Source organism: Agelaius tricolor, unplaced genomic scaffold (assembly GCF_023055355.1).
Source record: "Agelaius tricolor isolate 1412-34295 unplaced genomic scaffold, bAgeTri1.0.p SCAF_147, whole genome shotgun sequence".
NCBI lineage: Eukaryota > Metazoa > Chordata > Aves > Passeriformes > Icteridae > Agelaius > Agelaius tricolor.
In genome coordinates this window covers 47,325-64,579 of record NW_027269407.1, presented here as the reverse complement: position 1 = coordinate 64,579, position 17,255 = coordinate 47,325, and the positions used below count along the sequence as shown (strand labels likewise).

The window sequence follows — 17,255 nt, the reverse complement described above, 5'->3', positions numbered from 1 at the left end:
TCTCCTTTGTTGTGCAAGTGGCAGCTGCCCACTCACTCCAGTTAATGGGATGTCTGTCCCACAACAGGATCTCTTCCCCTGATTGTGACCAGCAGTTGCTTTGCAGTGTTTTGTTTAAGGAAGTTGCACTGAAATGATGCAAAGCAAAACGTTGGTTTTGTGTGCAGTATCTCTTATCCCCTCTTTGCATCGGCACCAAAACCAGCTGGTCCAGTGTGGGAATCCACAAAATCAGCGGGTTTTGGGAAAGCTGCAGAAGGCAGCCCTCAGAGACAGCAGAACTGTGATTGCAGCTAAGCAGTAGCCATGAGATTGGGCAGCAGAAAAATGATTTAAAAAAGTAGAAAAGCAAGGACAAATAGAACAATGGCCTGTGTATTAATTCTTGTCTGAATAACTCCCTAAGCTACAGAAAAGTTTATCTAGAGAGATATTAGGAAGTTTTAATCTTAATAATGGAGCTCTGTGCATTGTGTTTTAAGGCTTACAAGCAGGTATTGTATTTGAAATAAGCAAGCATTGTTTTAACCAAAGGTACAGGTGCTTATAGTGGTTGGATGGAACTACTGTCAATGTGCTTTTGCTTTGTGGGATTGGGCAAAAAACTTATAAAGTGAGTTGTAACATGAAGCTCTTGGTCTGCTGCCTGGGATGTGAGCTGCTGGCATCTTCCCATTGCCATAACCATGGAATGAGAGTGATGCTGGAAAATAAACCAGCTCAAGGCAGTTCCTGGCAGTCCTGTCCCGTTTGTGATCTGTACACAGACCCCAGCTGGTGACAGTCCAGAGCAGAGCCTTGCTCAAAAAACTCAGCCAGGGGTGCTCATGAGACCAGCCATGGACAGGCTGGCCCTTTGCATGGGATGTTAAGCTTTTGTCCCCCACAATTTTGGCAATCAGTGCTTGCTCCTGGTTTGTTTTTATATCTGATATCATCACTGCTTTCTTACCAAGCCCCCTGTCTCTCCTGCCAGGCACTTTGCTTTCCATGGGCTTTGGCTTTGTGGAGTACAAGAAGCCAGAGAGTGCCCAGAGAGCCCTGCGCCAGCTCCAGGTGAGCCTGAGCTGCCCCCCTGCAGTTCTCTCCAGAGATTGGCACTGCCAAATGCACCTGGGGATGTCAGGGCTGAGGGTTGCACTGCACAGGTGGAGGAGCCTCTAAAATGGGCCAGGGTTTGGAGGGAAGAAGCTTTGTAAAGAGAGAAGTGTGTTTCTTAATGCTGATCCAAGGTGGAAATTCAGAAAATGTACAAGAATTGAATTTTCATGAGTTTTCCTGTCAGGTGCAGACCCAGATATCCCTCACAGAACAAATACTGATTAATGTTAATTTAGTGCTGCTTTGACTTCTAATTCTTCTATATATTTATTTCTATTAATTATATATATATTTTTTTTTTTCCTGCTGTTTCTTTGTTTGCACTCCCAGGGCTGCACTGTGGATGGCCATAAGCTGGAAGTGAAGCTGTCAGAGAGAGCTGTCAGGTGAGGCTCACCTCTCCCCTCAGTGACATTTCAGCTGCAATAATCCTTGGGAGCTTCTTCCCCAGCACCTGCATCCAGGAGGGCTCCAACTGTTGAACACAACAGCCTTTGCTCTGCTTTACTGACTCAGTTTTGCTTGAAAGGAAAAAATAAAAAGGGGACTGAGCTGAAGTGGGGCCCCAAAAATGAGTCCAAAGTGAGAACCAGGCAGAGTTTTATTCCCTGCTCAAGGAAAAATCCTCTGCTTTGGTGGCAGCTCAGGCAGCACTGTGATTTCCAAAGCGTTTAAAAAGTTCTTGGAAAGAAATCTTTGAAGTATTCTATCTGCTCATCTGAGAAAAGAAGAGCTTAAGAATAATATTCTGATCAAATCAAGACAAAACCAAGTTTCTTGCTTGAAATAAAAGTTTGGATTTAGCTCCTTTGCTCTGGGCAATCAGGCACAGAGGAGAAGGTTACCTGTGGGTGAATTTATTTGGAATTAGCCTCAGTTCTTAGGGATTCCTTCCTAGTTCTTACTCAGCACAGAATATTCTAACTGTAAAGCTGCAAATTAATCCAGGTATTTGAATGTTGGCACCTAACACTGTCATTCAGACACTCTGGAAACCCTACTGGAAGTGACATCTGTTAAACATCAAAATTTGTTTGAAAATCTATGGTTCCTGGGGACCATAGGCAGTGTGACAGCTCCTGTGTCTGCACTTTGTATTTCAATTCTTTCATAAACCATTTTTATCCAGTTTGATTTTGAAAATCCCTTCAGCAGGTATCCAGGCCACAATGGGAAGTGCTTTGCTTCATGGAATAAGCTGCTGTCTTTTGTGTTAGGTAAATTCTGACCTTGTCCAAATGGAATACAATTCCAGAGGTAAAAAAAAAAAATAAATTAATAGTCTGCTACAAAATTTAATGTACTGTTTTATAAGCCAGGAAGAAAAATAATCAAAATTAGCTTACATTAAGCTAATTTTTTAAAATATATTCATTAATGCATTCTCCTAACAATTAAAGGGTAAGATTTGGTGATAAAACCCAAGTAAGTGGCAAATGTGAGATGAGGACCTGAACTGGAGCAAGATGGGCTATTTCATTTCCAGATGTAGAATTTTAGGGTGTTTGAAATTTGATCCTTCTTGGTGTCCTGTGTGGCATTGCCACTGGCACAACCCAGGATGCCAGTGTGAGCTGGTTTCTCAATTTTCCACGTTCCAAATCCTGAGGGAGCCACAGTTCAAAGGGGCTTTGCTGCTCCCTGCTCTTCACCTGCCCTTCCTGTTGCCTTCCAGGCCTGCTGTGAAATCAGCCAGGAAGAAACAGACTGCCAAGAAGCAGAAAACTTCCAAGATCCTGGTCAGAAACATCCCCTTCCAGGCCACTGTCAAGGAAATCAGGGAGCTCTTCAGGTAGGAAAGTGCTTTGTAGGGTCTGTGGGTCACTCTGGGGTGGAGCTGCTGTGATTTTCATATACAGGGAATTTCTCACTTTGTGAATATTGTGAACTTTTTCTTGTCTTTGTGGAAGAAAACAGGGATTTTGGGATCACCTCTGTGTTCTCTGTGTCCTCAGCCTTTTGTGCTGTGATTTCAGCCTTGTTCCATCCTGAAAAATGAGTGGAACTTTGTAAAAGGAAAATCATCTTTGCTGCTCCCAGGACAAGAATGTTTTGCTCACTGCCCCAGGCCGTGGTCCCTGCTTTGCTCTTGGTGTGCAGGAATTGTTGATTTTTCTGCCAGAGGATATTATGTTGGGTGGGAGGTGGCCTCTGTGAGCTTGTCTTAGCAGAAGTTGGGTGCTTTTGTCACATTTCTGGGGCATTTCTTTCCTTAACCCTTGAAAACCTGCTCAGACCATGCAGTGCAAAGCCCCTGGCAGGGATTTTTGTGTTTCCCTGTGTTGATGGAATTGCACCTCCTTTATTTGTGTGAAGATGTGGCTCCTGTGTGGCTGGGAGGCTGCTCCCTTGCAGGCTGTGAGGGATGAATTCCAGGGATTCATTTGGGATAAATTCCAGGGATTTCACTAAAGGCAAAGCATGACTTGGCTGTTGGACAGGGGTGTGATGATGGTCACAACGACGAGATGCCTCTAGAAGAGCAAAAGGTTTCTCTTGAAGCATTTTGCTTCAATTCTGCCCTGAGGGATTCAGGCAGAGCCCCTGGGCTGCCAGTGCCATGCTGAGTTTCCTCAGCACGTGGAGCTCTGCTAATTTAAATCCCAACACTCCCAGCCAGAGCTGTGACCCTCGTAAAGCTGGAGCCAGCAAAGCCGGGGCTGAGGTGAAGTTCAAGGCACTGGGAGGGTTTGTACATCACAAGCACAGAGCCTGTGGGGGGTTTTTGGTGTGGGATTTTTCCCTCCTGTCTTGTCTGGCACCTCAGAGCTGTGGAGAGGAGGGGCAGGGGAACATCTGATTGATTTTGCAGCTTCCAGCTGGTGACAGCGCTCTCAGAGCATCCCTTTCATTCACCTGGGATGTTCAGAGCTGGGTTTATCCTCAAAACAAAAACCTGCAGCTTGGGGGGGGCATTGCTTTCTCTATTGCCATCCCTCCTGTCCTCTGGAGCAGCCCAAACCAGGCACACCAGAGCAGTGCCCTGCACCTCACCCTCCTGGATTGCTTTGTTTGTGCCCTTCAATCAGCTGCCTTTGCTCTGGAGCGTTGGGCTTGCTCTGCATTTAGGAACCTGCCTCAGTTTGGCTTTTGTTAGGGATTTACTGGCAATGGCAAGCAGTCCTGTGGCAGTGGAAGGGCTGGCAGGGCTGCAGGGGGCACTCTTAGCCTGCCCAGGAAAGCCAGCCTGGGGACAGCAGGGGACAGCCAGCCTGGGGACCACCAGGCCACTCAGCCAGGCATCACCACACAGGGTGACAGCCCCAGGTTTTACAGGATGAGCATCTTCCCTATTGTTTCCCCTGCTCCAGAGCCACCTTCCAGCCCTGCAGCAGGAGAAAAATAAAGAAATATTAATTTCAAAATAAATAAATATTAATTTTAAAATAAATATTAAATTAGGAATAAATATTAATTTATAAGTGTGTGGTTTTATTTTCTGTACACACACATTATCTATATCCACACAGAATCTATATATATGTATGCATTACCCCAGAAAAATACACAGATCATGCCAATATTGTTCAAAAAATATCTATAGCACATTATATGTGGTTAGATATATTTATTTTCCCCCAAAACAAATATTTCCATGTTCTGAGCTTTTTCAAGGAGCTCAGTCCCCGTTCTCAAACAGCCCCACAGGAGCTTTAGGTGGCACTGGAACAGCAAACCAAGGGAGCTGGGTGTTCTGGAGAGTCAATTTTTCAAGCTGCTGTACCTGCCCAGCTCTGGCAGTTCAGAGATCCCTGCCCTGGCTGGTTTTACACTTTTGGATCTTGTTTTTTTATGAAGCCATCACTGAAATTTTCAGCCTTGCCCTGCACCACTGCCCGTGTTCCTACAGCAGCCTGGAGGGACTTCATTCTGGAATCTGGGGACAGCAGGCTCTGTTCCCTGGACTGGAGGAAGGTGGTGCTTAATTAGGGTGTTTGAGGGGAGCCAGGAATCCTCTGATCAACGTCTCAGATCCTCTGCCTGCAAAATAATCCTATTTTAGCAGTTCCACAGGCCTCAGGTGCTCCCTGCTCCCAGCCCAGCCCCGTGGCTTTGCTGGGGGGTGACACTGGCTCAGAGCATGTCCTGCCACGTTCTCCTGGAGGTTCTGGCCTCTTTGCACCCTCAAGGGATTTATTTATCTTTTTTTTTTTAAGATAACACCTATCTTCTTCAGAGGGAGAACTGCTGTTCAATTATAGGGGCTGCTTTTGGGCGAGGTGTGAAGATTTAGCTTTTGTGGGTGTGTTTTTTTCACCCATTTTTGTTCTTGATTAGATCCTACTCTTCTCTTTACTACCTGGAAAAATAACAAAAGGTAAATGGTGCTTAGTTCTTTGCAAAGAGCCACAGTTAGGGGAGGAGAGACAAAGGGATTGCTATCCCATGAAGGCTGCTAATTCTAATTTTTCCTACCAAACTGTGGGGCTTTTATGGCAAGACTTTTTTTTTTTTTTTTTTTCAAAAGGAACTCTAGATGTGGCAAGCTGAATTGGAGATCTGTGAAAGGCCACGTTTTCACAGATTGGAGCCCTGGCAATTTCTGAAAATTGGGCTCCTTTAAGAATCTATCACATGAGATCCATGCAGCCTTCATTGGGAGTTCCAATTAACTCTTTGTTTCAGAGCATCCCCTTGCACCCTCCTCCCCTCTGGCTGCACCAACTCCATGAAAATGGAAAATCAGGCTGTTTTGCAAGTGGTTTATAATGTTTTGAGGAGATGGGGGTTTCATTTTCCTCAAAAAATGAATGATAAAATGTAGAAAAACACTTCTTAAAGGATTCCTGCCCAATCCAAGGCAAGCTGGGGGATGGACTCAGTCCAGGGTGTGCTTGGAATTTGGCAGAGCTGCTGCTCATCCCACCAAAGGATGGAGTTTTTGGAGGTGTGTGTTTGGGGGATGAAGTTGTTTCTTCTCTTTTTTTTTTTTTTGCAGGATATATTTGAGAACTTAGAATTTCGGTTTTATCTTTGATTTCTCTGGAATTTGCAGCAATTGTTAGTTCCAGCCCTGCCCTGCCAGTTAGCTGAGGAGATCAGGACTCAGTGTGGAAGGTGGTTTATCATCCCTCTGGCCATCTCTTGCCTGCACCTGCAGGAACTGCAGTCAAACACGTTGCACAAAGCTGTTAAATCACAAAATTCTCATCAGCTGGGAGGCTGGGCTTTAGTTTGCCTAAAGAAGCAGTGAGCAGAAGAGCAATTGAAAGGTATTGCAGGGCAGAGAGCAGGTTATCAGGGGCACTCATCTGCACAGCCTGACTTTCCTACACAGAAAGTAACACTGCTTCTTGCAAAGACCTTGGGGGTGGGTGTCTCTTTTAATTTTAATTCCTTTGCTGACTGTTTTCTTTGTTTTGACAAAGACATGGCATTTATTGCATCTGGCAAAGCAAATGTCTGGGCCTGATGAGGAGGAAAAAGAACTATTCCTTCTGATGGAGGGGAAAAGTGAAGTGGGACAAGACTTGGGAGTCAGCCCCTTCTGAGAGAAGGAAAAAAATCTCTGCAGGGAGATGCAGTGGATAAACTGGCAGAGAGATTTTTTTTATTATTTTTTTTAAGGCAGTCTTTATGAAGTTAATTTTATAAGATGATGCCTTTCACTTCTTCTGACCTATTATAATAAAGTGTAGTTACCAGAATGGGCTTTTCATTTCCCATTATAAAGGACACGGTGGGATAATGAATCCTTCTGCCAGACATGCTTGCTGTTCACACCTTTCTCCCAGTAATGGAGTCTACATGACTGGAGACAATTTCTCCTTCCCCTGTTGAAGATGTGGAAAATCTGTGCTGGTGAAAGACACAAGAAGAGAAAAAAAAATTGAGGAAAAACATGTGAGTTTGTTAAGCAAGTGTTGGGCAGAGTTAATTAGAGCATTCCATGCAAACAGGATGTCCAGTGCTGCCAGGATTGCTGGGTTTCACTTTTAAAACCTCAAATGTTGTGCTAGAAATGACTCAAAACTGATTGCTGCTGCTTCTTAGCTGCTTGAATTTTGTCTCCACGCTGTCCCCCTGCAGGCAGTGGCCCAAGGGCTTGGGGACAGCTGCAGAAGTCCCTGGGGGCTGTGAGGGGCTGCAGGTGGTTGGTGCTGGCACATCTGGGGCAGGACAGAGCTGCTGCTGTGGCAGAAGGAGCAGGGGAATGAATCCCTGAGCTCCCCTGCAGTGCTGACACCTCTGCTTGTCCCAGGGTGCTCTGCTTGCCAGAAGGGAGTGCCCAGAAATGAATTTTGGAGAAGCAGAAACCCCTGGGGAAGCAGACCAGGGCTTGGGTCCCTCCTTGCTGGCCTCCCCTGAGGACTGGAAGGGCTCTGGAATTGCAGGAGGAATTGGAGGGCACGGGCTGAGCTGGAAACCTGCACAAACAGCACTGGCAGCAGGGAGCAGAAGGTGTTTCAGAGGTGTAGTGGCAGCTGGAAGGTGTCTCTGAGTTTGATGTGGTGCTGAGTGGGTCACCACACCATGTTCTCCAGGAAATTGGTGGGGCCATGAGCTCTCCAAAGCCTCCCCAGGCCCCTGCTCCAATGCCAGGGGTCACCATGTGCTGCTTGGCATCCCAGCACACCTGTGCCTGTGCTCTGGGCTTTCCAGCACAGGGCTGAGTTCCCAAGCCTTGTTTTAGCCTGTCCTTTGGGGATAGCAACATTTCAGGGCTGCCCATGCTGGGAGCTCTGGGCCAGGGCTGCTCCTGAGGGTGCTGGCACAGGGGATGTGGTGCCTGTGTTCACATCCAGCTCCTCCTTGGAATGCCAGGGCTGTGCTGGGCTGCTCAGTGTCTGCCTGGTGCCTCTGGGGGTGCAGGATGCTCCCCTGGATTGGGGCTTTTCCTCCTCTGTCACCCATGGGCTGTGGGGTCCCACCCTTGCTGTGTGAAGGTTCTCACAAGGATTGCACCTTTGGGGATGTGTTTGTTGAGTTTAGTTTTGGATAAAAGGAGCCTGGTTGATGGCTCCCTGTGTCCTGGCTGAAGGGCTCAGCCCCACTGTTGGCTGTCAGTCTGTCTTTGCTCTGCCAGGGGAACACAGCACATGTGGGGCTGTTGGACAGAGTCCAGAGGAGGCCCCAGAGCTGATGGAGGGGCTGGAGCCAGGCTGGGAGATGCAGGAGAGAAGGTTCAGTGACACCTCAGAGCCCCTTGCAGTGCCTGAAGGGGCTCCAGGAGAGCTGGAGAGGGATTTGGGACAAGGGACAGAGGGACAGGACCCAGGGAATGGCTCCCACTGCCAGAGGGCAGGGCTGGATGGGATCTTGGGAAAGAATTCCCCCATGAGGGTGAGAATCCCCTGGCACAGGCTGCCCCTGAGCCACCCTCTGCTCCTCCAGCCCTGTGGGCTGTGTGCCCTGGATGTGTTGCACAGGAAATTACAGAGTGCAGGAGCTTTTTGGGAGGCAGCTTGCAGGAATGTGCACCAGGAATGCAGGGATCTGCTGGGCTGCTTTATTTCTCTATTTCAAACAGCATAAATTAAACTCATTTTATTTTTTTTTCCCCTTCCTCTTCTTCAAATCTTCTCCTTGTGTGCTGGAAACCCAAACACAGCAGAATTGGGTTGATATTCAGAGCCCAGAAATGGAAGTGGCCACTTTAATTTGGCCACTCTCCAAAGAGAGCCATGGGGTGGGGGAGAGGGAAATGGGTTTGCAGTGCTGTTTTTCAGTTTGAATCATAAAGGTGTTTAACATAGATAAGGAAATGTTTAACTCTGTGTTATCTTGGCAAAGTTGCTTTAAAAGGTGGCTCTTCCCAAGAGCAGAAGGAAGATTTTCTTTTTTCAGCACATCCCTTTCCTGGGTTTGAATATTCATTACATATTTGATTTTTATATTTATTTTTCCCCCTTTTCTGCTCTCCACATACTCCAGGTCCCTTTTCTGCCCACCCAACACCTGGATTTTGTCCTGTGCAAATGAAGGGAATTTCTGGGCTGCTCTCTCCTGACTCCTGCCACCTCTCTCCAGGGCATCCAGCCGAGCTTCCCAAGGGAACTTTAATTAGTTTTCCACACAAATTCCTCAGCTCAGCAGCGTGGAGGGGCTCAGGGAGGTGGAGTGAGCTGGGGAAGGGGCTGCTTTTGGAATGTCTTGTTCAAATGCCACTCTGGGGTTCTGCTTTGGGCTTTTTGCCATTTTTTCAGTGCAAAAGAATTTCAGATGTGGGCAGGTGGTTCTCCATAGGGAGAAAACTAAAGCCTGCTTGTGCTGTGTCCTGGAAATCACCCACTCAGGGTTCTTAGGGTTACAAGGTGTCTTTTTGTCTGAATTAAGAAGAATATGCGTGTGTCTAAGAAAGGAAAAACATGGGATTTCTCTTTTTTTGCCTTATATTGTGGCCAGTTCTTGTTCATTCTCAGAGTTGGCCCTTTGGGGGCTGGCAGCTGGGGCACTGCACAATCTAGAACATTGAAATTCCACTGGACTAACTTTTGAGCTTGTGTCTCAGCCTTTCATCAAGGTACAGTCAAGATGATTATCTCCTTGCTCTTAAAATTCCTCTGTCTGTTGGATTTGTTAACTGCAGGTCTTTGCTGGTGATGCTGATCCATCCATCCCCCCCTGCCTTTCACTTGTGTGGGTATTTTTCAGTCTCACTTCACGAGAAGGTCCTGAACAAGCCTCTAATGAATCACAGCTTTCTCCTCACGATGACATCGTGTCCTTTATTTGCATCTCTGTTTGCATCATTATTTTTTTAACCTCATGCCTGCTGCAGCCTTTCTCCCTCTCCCAATCTGGGAGATTTTCAGCCTTGGGATGTGATTGCAATTAAAGCCCTTCCATTCCAGAGTCTCTCACCTCCCCTGGGGCAGTGCCTGTGCCCAAGGCCTTTGAACTCTGCTGGCTTCTGCAGCTGCTGGCACCAGCAGCATTTCTGTCTGCACCTTGTTTTTCCTGAAGAAATCAAGTTAAGGCAGATCAGGATGACCATCTGTCTTCTCACCTCTCTTTCCTCCTCCCCCAGCAGTGTCCTGAGCACTTCCAGGCATCTGGCACAGGACAGGAGATCTTAAATTTGCTGCAATTAAGTCCAGGGAGAAGCTGCTGAGCCTCATCCTCTGAGGAAGGTGCTGTTGTGGGACTGACCCTTACCAGGCATCCAGGGATTCACATCAGCTGCCTGTGAAGATGGGATGGTTTTTCTGCCCATATTCCCATTTATTAGGTACCAGGGGAGCTGGAAAACCACTTTTTGTTCTGCTCCCCATCAGTGATCTCTGCACATCAGGCTGTCCCCTCGTGGGTGAACTCTGGGCCTTGCCCAGGGCTGTTTGAAGGACAGCCTTGGGTCTTCTTCAGCCCCTCATTTTTTTGGAAATCTCTTTGTGAAACCTCACTTGAAAAAGCAGGAATATTGACTTTTCCAAACCCAGGAGTGCCAATCTCAGCATCTCAGCAGGCTGGGGCTGCTCACAGGCAGCACCACTGAGATCTGTGCCAAAATCCACCCTGCAAATCCCATTTCAGGTGTTCTCCATGGCCCTTCTCTACTTCTCTTTAACCCAGCTCTTGCTCTTCCCACTCTTTGATGCCATGCCAGCAGCTGAGGGGTTAAAAGAGTCTGGGGGGGGGGGTGAGGGGGTGGGGATGAGGTGTTTCAGCTGCTCATTACTCACTGCCAGCTTCCCCCAAAATCATATTAATTTCACGCTGTCACGCAGGACTGCGCTGTCTCTGCCGGCAGCAGCCAGGAGGGTGACAGGGCTGGGGGGAGCGTGGCTGCCCCTCATCCCCACCATGGCTGCCTTTCTGGGAGCTCTCTGGTGCCTCTTTCCTCACCCAGGTGCCCGCCCAGGTGGGGCTGGGGCCGCTCACCTTGCAGGGGGATGTGGGGAGCGCCGTGCGCTGCCTCCCGATGATCATTTTCCACCCCGCTGCTTGTGCAAAAACCCCATGAAATTGGGTCTGCTGCAGCAGGGAGGTCTGGAGGAGGGAGGGAGGGAGGGAGGGAGGGGAGCTGCCAGTCTGCCCTGCCCTACCTGTGCTCAGCAAGGATGCTGCTTAAAAGTTGCTTTTTAACCACTTGCCTCCCTTTCCTAAGGCCAGCGAGCACAGCCCAGCTCTGCCTGTAAAGATGGAGCTGCCTTTGCCTCCTGTCTGATTTCTCCCCCTCTTCTGCTGTTTGCTCAGTGCATCTGCCAGAGCTGTCACCTCTGCAAGGACTTACTGCCATCAGCAGGGCCTCTGACAGCTCCCACACAAGCTCAGCATTGCTGAGTCCATCCTAGCTGAAGCTCACTCTCCATGGCAGACATTCTGCTCTGTCCCTGCCATTTGGGTTGTTCTTACCTTTGTTCCACATCTGTGCTTGCATTTTTCTTTTTTTTGTGGTTGGAAGGATGATCCCTTCCCCTTTTCTCTCATTATGGCCACACTTCTTGGAGCTCTTGGCAGGGGGGTTGGACTCAGATGATCTCCAACCCAAACTATCCAGGGATCCTGTATCTGTGTCCTCTTCATCCTGCACTTTCTGAGATGGGTGGAGAGCAATGAGCCTTCCATGAAATGGAGTGGGAACATCATCACTGAACCCCATGGTGGCTCAGGTAGTGCTTGCACCAATCACTCCCTGTCTTTTGGGACTTTTCCAGGTGACCTGTAAAGACAAATCCCACTGTGCAAAGTGGCCTCTGAGCTTTGCTGTGGCCATGGCAGGTTGGCAAGGGGTGACCAAAGTCCTGGAGCAGGAGGAGAGCCACCATTGTAGCTTGGGCAGGAGCCACACCTCCAGTTTTGGGCACAGGATGGGTAAATTGGACTGTTAGCAGTGAAAAGCCACCTCTGCTCCCAGGGAGCAGAAAATGGGATGTGCTGTGTCTGGAGCGTGGTGGCTCCCAGCCTGCCTCACCAAGGAGCTGCTCTGTGCCTGCTTTTAATGCTTTGCCTTGTTCTGAGTCCTGGCAGGTGTCACATGTGGCCAGCCTGGGCTCTGGGGACAATCCTGAGCTCGGGAGACCTCACAGCCTGGTTGTGTTTGAGCCTCCAGCTCAGCTCCATGTTCCCGCTGCGCCTGCGTGCATTTGATCTCCCCTCTGTGTTTCTCTGTTCCCCTGATGAAAATAATTAATCAGGTTATTTTTCTAAGTCATCCTGCAGCTTTACAGGGACGAGACTTAAATAAGGATTCTCTTTAAAGCAGTGCTGTGTTAAAATAGCTGTGTGTCTATAAATATCTCATTGCTTCTATATTTATTCCCCAGCTCAGTGCAGGAGGTTCTACAGCTGAATATAAGATATTTCTTTATTTTTTGGATTGTTGATGCAGCTGGTATCTTAACAGCAAGGCTGCCTTCTCCAAAGGATGCCCTGGGTACACCTTTGGGTTTCTTCTGTGTTTCCTAGTTGCTAGTTGTACAAATTTCCTCTTGTCTTTGAAAGGAGCTGACTCATAAAAATCCTCCAGGAGCAGAGATTTGCACCAGACCCTCCTGTGAGCACTATTTTTAGCATAACTTTTTCTTTTTTTTTTTTTGACCAGAGCTGCACTCTGATCAGGATTTTCAAAAGAGCCCAGGAGAGATAAATCCCCAAATCTCAGCTCTGTGGGAGCTGCAGGTTCCTTTGAAATCCTGACCCTCTGGTGATTAGGGCAGTGACTTGGTGGCTCCTAAGCCCTGGTCCTGCAAGGTGCTGCGTGCTGGGAGAATTGTGGCTTAGGAGTGTGAGCTCTGAGAAAGGCTTTGCAGGCATTGGAGGCTCTTGTTGGAGGCTGTGCAGGGATTGAGATTCCCTGAGGGCTGGGATAGAGGGGTCTATAGGTGACTGCTGCATTTGTACATCTCAGCTGCCAGGGGAGCAGGGTTTGGCCCTGGTGTGCTCCAGGGAGGTGATGTGGGGGAAGATGTCCTGATAGAGCTGGTCCTTTCTCCACCAGGCTTGAATATTTTTGTCTCCCCCAGCAAAAAATTTAAAAAAAAAAAAAAGTAATTAGTATTAGGAGTTACTAGTATTACTAGTAGGATTAAGAAGGAAGATGTTGGATAGGTGAAATGAAGGGATTTGAGAGTGACAGCAGAGGGGACAAGAGCCCTGCTGTGACCAGAACCAGCTCAGAGCTCTGTAAGATTGCCCAAGAGAAGAGAAGCAACAACAAAACCTGAATAATATTAAAGTGGGATTTTCCACCTCCATCCTGGTTTGGGGTGACCTCTTCCATCACACACCCACCAGTTATCTTAAAATCCTCAAACTCTTTTGGGGTGGCTTTGAACTCCCCAACTCTTGTCAGTGTTCAAGTTGAGCAGTGCTGCTTGAACCCAGGGCTTCCTAAAGCTTGTGGTGTTCCCTGTGCCAGCTCTGCCCCTTCCCCTGGCCCTTAGGAACTGGAATTGTAGGCATTGAGGTGTGAAATTTCAGGAGGAAATCTGTTCTGCTTTCATCAGACAGTGAATCATCGTTGTCTTTAAAGCACGGAAATAAATGTGGAGAATAGGCAGGTGTCTTCTCCTGGAGGTGTCAGTGAGTCCTGGCTGCTTCTCCTTGATGTCACCAAGTCTAAAATAGATTTATGGCAAGAAGTGGATTTAAAAACTACTTCCCACCCCAGTGGTGCAGGCTTTTCCATCAGCAAGGAGCAGGAAACAAAGCAGGACATGTGCAGTATCCCATGGGCAGGCACAGGTTGGGAAGGGACATCTTGGGATCTTGCTTTGCAGTCAGAAAGAGGGGAACAAATCAGAGGAAATGCCCACGTCCATCCCTGCATCCTAAAGGTGTGTGAGGCTGCTGGGTGAGGCTCTGCACATCCCAGCTCCTGCTGCAGGGGCTCCAGGGCTCTCATTCCTTTTTTCCACACTAAAACTCCAGCGTGGGAGCCAGCTCTGGAGGGCAGAACAGCTGTGACAGTGACACCAGAGCAGCTGGACCTGGAAAATCAGCCTGCATTGGGAGGAGCAGGGGGCTGAGGAGCTGCAAAGGGAGGCTGCAGGGACATGATGCTGCTGCCACCAGCACAGCAAATCCAGGCAAGGGAAAGGCCCCTTTTCCCACCAGCCTTTAAAGCCGATCTCTCCCGATGTTAAAACCTCCCAAAGTCGGATTAAACACAGCAAAATTAAGAAACCAAACCTGGTTGCAGCACCTGCTTAGAAATGACTTAAGTGGAGGGATATTAAAATTTTAAGACTTGCTGCTGTGCTGCTGATGGAGGATTTAAAAAAAAAATAATAATTACTGTTGGGTGGGTTTTTTTTTTTCCTTCTGCTTGGTTTTCAGGATTGGTTTCTGTTTAGCGTGCGGCCTAATTGCGTAATTACACGATAGACTGGAGTAGAATTTAGTGTGTGTAATACCAGTTATAAAGAAGAGCCCTAATTATGTAGATCTTCTCAGGTAAATAATACATCAGGGGCATGGAGTGGCCTAATTACTGTTCTGAAAACCTGCCTAATGACTAATTTGCTTGGAATTTCAGAACGCTTTTGATAAGGTCCCTCATAAGCAACTGTTAAGGAAAATAAATCGAGAAGGGATAAAATGTTTTGCTGTGTTTTTAAACAAGCCAGTTAAGCCACAGGAAGCAGCTACTGCCTCTTGATCCAGCATCTTGAGGAGAGGGAAGATCCATCCCCTGGCTGCCTCCTGCTCTGGGGCCAGAGCTGTTGTGTTCCTGATCCTGCTTTGCCATGAGCTCCAAGAGAGGCTGCTGCCACTGTCCACTAAAAATGGGATTTGTGGGTCAATTCCCAGCTCCTTGGAAGAAGCACATCCATGTCCACATAGTCTCTGGCACTTGCAGTAGTTGTGGTGTTGGGCTTCTAAATAATTCTTGAAGATCTGTGCCAAAATTAGATAAATCCAGGAAGAACTAAACTTGGAGCTTTCCACAGGCACCAAGGGAGTGAAGGCAATCCAAAAGCTGCAGCAGCTTCCCCAGGACTGTTTTTTAGTGGATCTCATGGACTTCCTCCATGAGGAGGGAAGTCCAGAGGTGGGACCAGCAGCAGTGTTATTCCAGGGAGTGTGGGAGATGCTGCAGTGAGGGGAGCCTGGCTTTGGCCCTGCCCCAGGAGCCTCAAGGACAGGTCTGCCCAAAACACCGGGCTCAGGAAGGGATCCATGGAGCAGCTGAGCCTGGGCAGGCAGCAGCACAAGGAAAAAGAGGAATCACATAAAGCAAAACCCAGTTGTGCTGCAGCAGCAGATCAAGGGCCTCCAAACAAAGATGATGCTCCTGGGCAAAGAGAAAGCTGGAAAAACTGATGATCCATGGTAAAGAGCAAGGTGCAGACGTGGCTGTCCCCTGTCCCGCTGGCTTTTCGCACGGATTTTGCAGGAGCTTTGATTATCCAGCAGGACATGAATGAAGGATCAGCTTTGCACTGGGGACCTGCTTCCTGCTGTGGGCCAGGGGGACACTGCTCCCCTGCTCTGCTGCCAAACCCCTCCACCAGAGCTGGAGGGAGCCACAGTTTGACTGGGCTCCAGGACCCAGAGGTTCCCTCCCACCTTGTCTTCCTGTGCATTCATTTGCTGGCTTCCAGAGGTGAAGGAGACATTACTGATGCTGCTGCTGATAATGGTAATAGGGGAGATGGGTGCCAGATAATTCCTGAACTCTCTAACAGGATTTAAGCTAACAAGAGAGGAAGGCTTTTTTCTTCCCTCCTTCCCTTTCCTTTCCTCCTTTTCAGATATTTCCTGTGCCGGGGATAACAACACCAAGGAGTGTTAAATTGGCTCTGAATGTCCACCCCTGGCTGTCCACATTCTTGTAACGATTTCATTAGCTTGAATTATCCACGTTATTTTCTTGTAATGGGATTAGCCATCCTGGAGTCAGCTGAAGTCCTGGAGCGGGAGGCGGGAGGGCCCTTCTGCTGCGTATTCCATTAACTCCCTCATGCAGGGGGTGCAACTGGCCATGGCTCAGCCCAGGGGCAAAACCATTTGCCAGGGTCCTGCCTTCCTCCAGGAGGAAGAAAGAAAAAAAGGACCATTACTGTATTTTTTTTCCCCTTCCCCTTTTAATCAGCAAATGCAGAGGCAGAGTGTGGCAGGGCCTTCCGGAGGGGGAAGGTCCTGTTTGGGGGGAGAAAAAAAGAAGGGATTGAGTGAATTCCATGTGGCTGCAGCCTGCTCCTGGGGCTGAGGCTGTGCAGGGAGGGGAGGGAAGGACTTGTGTCTCTTTTGGCCTCCTCATCCCTGCCCAGAGCTGTTTGGGATGAGCGGTCACGCTGCCTGCCTGAGCTCCGGCCTGGGGCTGCCAGCAGTCACCGGGGGGGAGATGGGCAGGGCTGGCGAGAGGAGAGGAGGAGGAGATGGTGGCAACCCAGGAGAAGGTTGGCAGCCTTGAGAAAGGTTTTCCTAATCAGTTTTTCAGCATGGTTTTGCTGTTTTGTTTTTCTTGAAGGGGTATAAACCAGAGAGGGGGATTTAGGACTGCTCTGTGCAGTGGGATCTCTGTACACATCTGCAGAAGACTCAGGGTGATTTTTGTGGTTGTTTTCCAAGATGTTCTGTGCTTTTGGCATTGGACAGATTCATGGTGTCTGTTGTACTTGGCAACCCAAGAGTCCTTGACCAGCTCATGGCTTGGGGTGCACCATGATCAAGTCAGATGAACACATCTCTGTGTCTGGGACTTGAAAATGCCCATCAGGGATGGACAGTCTGGCCTGTCCCAAGGATTTTGCAGTTTAAGTGCTGCTCTTTTAGACAGGGAAGGGGTTGAAATGGAGGGAAAACTTCTCAGCTGGAGAGATGTTTATAATTCCTTTGGAAGAAGCTGTTCCCTGGGCAGGTGGGCAGGCCCTGGCACAGGTGCCCAGAGCAGCTGTGGCTGCCCCTGGATCCCTGGCAGTGCCCAAAGCCAGGCTGGACAGGGCTTGGAGCCACCTGGGACAGTGGAAGGAGTCCCTGCCCATGGCAGGAGGTGGAACAGAATGGGCTTTAAGGTTTCTTCCAAGCAAACCACTCTGATTCCAGGTTCACCCTGATCTGCAGGTACCTGTCCCATGAACGAGCAGCCTTCACTGCTGCCTGAAGCTGTGGGGTTTTCTGGAGAGCAGGGAGTGAGGAAGGGGAGGGAAGAGGAGCTCACCTGCCCATTCTCCTCTGTCCCATGGCCTCTGGGCTGTGTTGGTGAAGGATGTGCAGGCTCCTTGTGGTGACCAGGCAAAGCCAGGTGAGCTGTGGGTTGTCTCCTG

The 17,255-nt window shown here is 48.7% G+C and overlaps 1 protein-coding gene across 4 annotated transcripts in view; it reads left to right on the top strand.

The window, feature by feature from the left end:
* RBM19 (RNA binding motif protein 19) overlaps positions 1 to 17,255 on the top strand; it is a 69,254-nt gene that overhangs the window by 13,074 nt on the left and 38,925 nt on the right. For all 4 annotated transcript variants that reach the window (XM_071420529.1, XM_071420531.1, XM_071420530.1 and 1 more), the window contains exons 19-21: positions 977 to 1,056; positions 1,432 to 1,487; positions 2,777 to 2,893. In XM_071420529.1, coding sequence (XP_071276630.1) covers positions 977 to 1,056; positions 1,432 to 1,487; positions 2,777 to 2,893 — 253 coding nt within the window. The remainder of the gene's footprint in view (positions 1 to 976; positions 1,057 to 1,431; positions 1,488 to 2,776; positions 2,894 to 17,255) is intronic.